Here is a 2,921-nt window from a genome sequence, read left to right on the forward strand (position 1 = left end):
TAGCGCCGTACAAACCGCGTTGACCATGAGATCTATAATGGCTCTGGAAAAGCCAGCTGTATCTTTTCCCTTCTGCACGCCAACGGATCGGAGAGACGGTGGGGTGTTGGAGGCACTGCCGCAATAGGTTGGGAAATCCTTTTAAATCCCCATCCATTGGTGATGTTAATCTCTTCCGATCTATGAAGGATTGTCCGGAGTATACCATGAGTAAAGCCGTATTATCGGGGAAGTCTACTGGAGGTATACGGTCGGACAAAAGGGTGGGTTTGCGGTCGCGGAGAAGGCGGTGTGGGCTTGGATCTTTATACCGGCCTCACACCAAAGGAAGTGTGAACGGGGGCAAGTCCCTGCGGATGGCAAAAAGGGTGAGATCTCTTGTGGGAAAAGTAACGCACCTCTGCAGAGTGTATCAAATTGTGGCTGTCACTCCTTGTTCCGGGAAGGAAGCTGCGAACGCGGCAGAAAGGAACTCCACGAAGTTCCGGTCAACTCGTGAAGACCGACGGGCATAGTTTTCATAATAAAAGCAACCTTTTGAAGAAATGTTTGCAAAACATGCATTGACCTGCGATTTCCTGATCAATGGTCGTAGCTAGTGCATCAAACACCTTTTATTCTTTTAGAACTTGCTTGAGTACCTCTGTACTCACTTTCTTTCGACACCCTTGCTAGATCGTGATCCCGAAGTGGAGGCTATCAACGATGGAGCACCGGAAGGAAGCTACTGAGCTGGTCTACGAAGAACCCGATCTTACCGGCGGAGTAGAAGGCGTAGACTATGGGATAGTCTACGGACCGGATGACACGGAGGTGGAGGAGTAGTGACATACCTTAGTATCATAGAGCCGAGCAACGTAGAACTTACCTAAATAAGTTGTTGAGCTCTTTTCATCTTTAGTATAAGTTGTAATGGTACTTTAGTAGTCTCTTAGGGTGTTCTCATAGGACCTGTGAGGATACCAACTTGTAAGACAATGTTTGTAATAAAGTATGGAGTGTTATGACCTGCAATGTTTCTGTTGTACCACTCTGAGGGATATGGCAATTTGTGAGGAAGTCCCTTCACAAAGATCATATCAACGACTTGTATACTACAACATGCAGTGGTATGCTGGGTCACCGCAGGCAAGTGTTAGATCGGGATGGATTAGCAGGTCGAGGGAATAGCAAGTCCACACTTGGCCATGCATATCTTTTTTTTTTTTCAGGGGACTTGAGCTTGCATATCAATTTCAAAGACCGACTTATAAGCTCATGCCTCGGCTGTTGCTCTTATTTATGGAATACATATTTACCGTACACACGCTTAATTACATTATAACTACAAAGATTAATGTAGATAGCCATGCATATATGGGACTAGACTACTAGCTAATAAAATTAACTGAAGAGAGCAGCAAGATTACAAATCAATTTCGAATGAACCAAGTGGGTTAGCCCGAGACAAGATCACTTGCGGAAGCAGTACGACGAGATCGACAGAGCAAAGATTGAACAGATATTTGGTTTCCGGGCGCGCGCTCAAGCTCAAGCCTCCACGTAGCTGGCGGAGGCGTGGAACCTGGCGATGAACTCCGTGGCCTTCCTGTCGACGTCCCGCTCGCCGACGTACCACAGCCCGTCCTCGTCGCTCGGCCTCACCTTCCTCGCCGACCGCCACGGCTGCTCGTACTCGTCGTAGTCCCGGCTACCGCCGCCGAAGCATGACTGGCTCCCTCCCATTGATTCTCTAGGCTTTCTTCCTAGCTAGCTTCCGAACCTAGCTCTAGGCTGCTGCGTGGGAAGCTTCTCGTGAAGTTGCTGCTCTCTTGCTCTCAAGTTCAAATGACAGCCAGCCTTCCACGATTTATAGGGGATGGGGGGTCTCACCCGGACGGACAGGATTTTTCCGGGTTGTCAGGCGCCGCGATCCGACGGCGGTGAACGTGCGCGTGCAATGTGCGTCTCAACCTGCTACCAGAAGATTCTCCAGACTGACGACGTACGCAACACACGGTGAAACCAAACACTGAAGGATTGATTCTTTCGTCAGGCTTTGCTAGCCAGCTTTGCTGTTCTCAGAAACCTGAAGGCCTGAAAGTCTGAACAGAGAAGGTAATGGAGCAACGAACAATCCACTCTGCATGGATTTGAAATGACCTTATTATAAGATAATAATTGCGGCCAAGTAGTATTTTGGCGTTTCTAGCTAGCATGCAGTGCGTTTTTAACGTAGAACAATTTCCTTTTCCTCCTTTTCCTGGGATGATGATGTAATTCAGATAAGGGAGGGACTGTTCAGATGAGAATAAGTTTTATGGCGATAAGCCGGCATCTGAGAGTCACTAATACGTTTGGTCATTTCAGGCCCAATTTTATATAGTACTTAATTAGCGTTCGTCCGAGATTTGGTCTACATATGCGGTGCGTGGTCGATCACCGCGTGCGTTGTAACCAATCGCACGCACACAACTTGCAGGACAGCTAGCTATAGCTGCTGCTTGATTTCCAAGCAGTGTTTGCATGCACTTGCCTACTAGCTTGATTGCGGCCGTTTACTTGCTGCTTGCCCATCTTAGCTATATACTGGAAGTACTCTCAAGCCAGTAAAAAATGGATTAGATCCCCTGCTGATCGACTTTCAGCTGATTGTTACATGCATGTTTTTTGTCTTATTTCCCTTGGTTGTTTTTTGCTTCCTAAATCTTGCGTGCCGACTCAGCAATATCTATGTGTTCTGTCATCTCATAGGAACCGAGAAGATATGATTGAACTTGGAATTAGCTGGTACAATAGGGCCCAAGATCAGGAAATTTCATGGTTGAGTTTCCTATCATGACAAATGCACGTATCAATCATAGGACTAGCTGGTTGTGCGTCTCCAGAAGTAAAGTGATGGGTACATGCTACTATAGACATAATTGACCGTCCTTCCTTAA

At 47.0% G+C, this 2,921-nt stretch overlaps 1 protein-coding gene across 1 annotated transcript; it reads right to left on the reverse strand.

Moving 5' to 3' along the window:
* Positions 1-1,530: 1,530 nt before the first annotated feature.
* On the reverse strand, positions 1,531-1,725 carry LOC124660361. The gene has a single exon (XM_047198171.1). It carries the CDS (start codon positions 1,723-1,725, stop codon positions 1,531-1,533), a length of 195 nt encoding a protein of 64 aa, XP_047054127.1.
* Positions 1,726-2,921: the final 1,196 nt, after the last annotated feature.

The sequence above is a fragment of the Lolium rigidum genome, chromosome 1 (genome assembly GCF_022539505.1).
Source record: "Lolium rigidum isolate FL_2022 chromosome 1, APGP_CSIRO_Lrig_0.1, whole genome shotgun sequence".
Lineage (NCBI taxonomy): Eukaryota > Viridiplantae > Streptophyta > Magnoliopsida > Poales > Poaceae > Lolium > Lolium rigidum.

What these genes read in the sequence shown, in the direction of transcription:
- LOC124660361 (XM_047198171.1), bottom strand. Translation starts at nt 1,725, where the DNA reads ATGGGAGGGAGCCAGTCATGCTTCGGCGGCGGTAGCCGGGACTACGAC.